The 1394-nt window shown below is 54.5% G+C and overlaps 1 protein-coding gene across 1 annotated transcript in view; it reads right to left on the bottom strand.

The window, feature by feature from the left end:
• LOC112955176 (keratin-associated protein 5-1-like) overlaps window positions 1-877 on the bottom strand; it is a 2209-nt gene extending 1332 nt beyond the window's left edge. Inside the window, exons 1-2 of the mRNA XM_026048453.1 lie at window positions 783-877; window positions 101-582 (exon numbers count right to left, since the gene is read on the bottom strand). Of these exons, the coding sequence (XP_025904238.1) occupies window positions 101-582; window positions 783-877 (577 nt within the window). The remainder of the gene's footprint in view (window positions 1-100; window positions 583-782) is intronic.
• Between the last annotated feature and the right edge of the window lie 517 nt (window positions 878-1394).

Genomic DNA, 1394 nt, shown 5'->3' on the forward strand with positions numbered 1-1394 from the left:
CACTTGGTGACCTTCTCACAGCAAGGATCTACACATGTGATGGATTTTTTCACCTCACAGCATGGATCCACACACTTGGTGGTGCATTTGGTTACCTCACAGCATGGGTCCACGCATCTGGTGGTGCACTTGGTCACTTGACTAGAGCACGGATCCACGCACTTGGTGGTGCACTTGGTCACAGCTCCACAGCACGGATCCACGCACTTGGTGGTGCACTTGGTGACCTCACAGCACGGATCCACACACGTGGTGATGCACTTGGTGACTTCCTCACAGCACGGATCCACACATGTGGTCGTGTACTGGGGGCCCACACAGCTGCATGGGTCCAGGCACCTGGAAGACTGTGTCCAACTGATGTTACTGCCCAGGTCCACATACTTGGTGGTGGACTGAGTGACTCCACCATAGCAACACGGCTCCGCGCATGGAGTTAAGTGCTGGATGTTACAGGCAGTGCTGCGGGAACCCACGCATTTCTGCTGGGGGAAATTCCTGAGCCTGAAGACAGGAGGAGCAACGCAGGGCTGTTTGCACTGGTACTCGTCCGGGCAAAACATCTTTGAGGAACGGGAAAGGCTGAAAGAAGGAAAGGAACAAGCACTGTGGGAGATGGAGACATCCAGCCTGAATGAGGTTGCCTCGTCCATAGGGTTAAACTACACTCCTTCCAACAGAATATCGAGGAAGGTTTGGAAAACAGCGTGAAATCCACAGATTTCACGTGAAATCCACGTGAAAGCATTTTAGGCGAGGCTGTAGCTCCTGCCCGCACATACATTGCAAACAACTTCTTCTCCAAATGGGAGAGTTCTGCTCCTTGGGCCCTGTGCGACTGCAGGGTCTGAAGGCACGACAGCGCCAGCAGGTCCATGCCCTCAGTCTGCGATTAACTCCTCGGTGCTAATTCCTGCTCCCTAGCCAAAAAAGGAGACCGCAAGGCTGCTGCTGCCGCCCTGTCCCCGTGCAGCTCCTCGGCTGCAGGACATCAGGGGAGGCTTCACGCCACGAGACTTTTTGGAGGCTGCTTCCCCACCTCTCATGTCTTTCCAGCTCTTCCCATCCAGACGCCCTTCCAGGCATGGCTTGCCCTCATAGCCAGCAAGTCTCCACTCCTTATCTTCCCTCCCACTCTTCCCTTTGAAGTCCTCGCCTTCCCTTTTGATCCCTGCAAACCCCGTAATTTCCTGGTTAGAACAGGGTAAGGAGGGAGGTTGGTTCACTCCCGGCTGCCCTGAAAAGCTTCCCAACGGAGAAAGCTCACAGCTGCAAACCACTCGGCCAACAGAGCATTAGAGGAGGACACCACAAGCTCTTACACCTCGCTCAGGTATTTGCTAAGTACCACACACAAATGGTGCTGTGCAGGAGCACCAGCTCTTCTTGCTCTG

Source organism: Nothoprocta perdicaria, unplaced genomic scaffold (genome assembly GCF_003342845.1).
Source record: "Nothoprocta perdicaria isolate Ctin4 unplaced genomic scaffold, notPer1 scaffold_540, whole genome shotgun sequence".
NCBI classification, from domain to species: domain Eukaryota; kingdom Metazoa; phylum Chordata; class Aves; order Tinamiformes; family Tinamidae; genus Nothoprocta; species Nothoprocta perdicaria.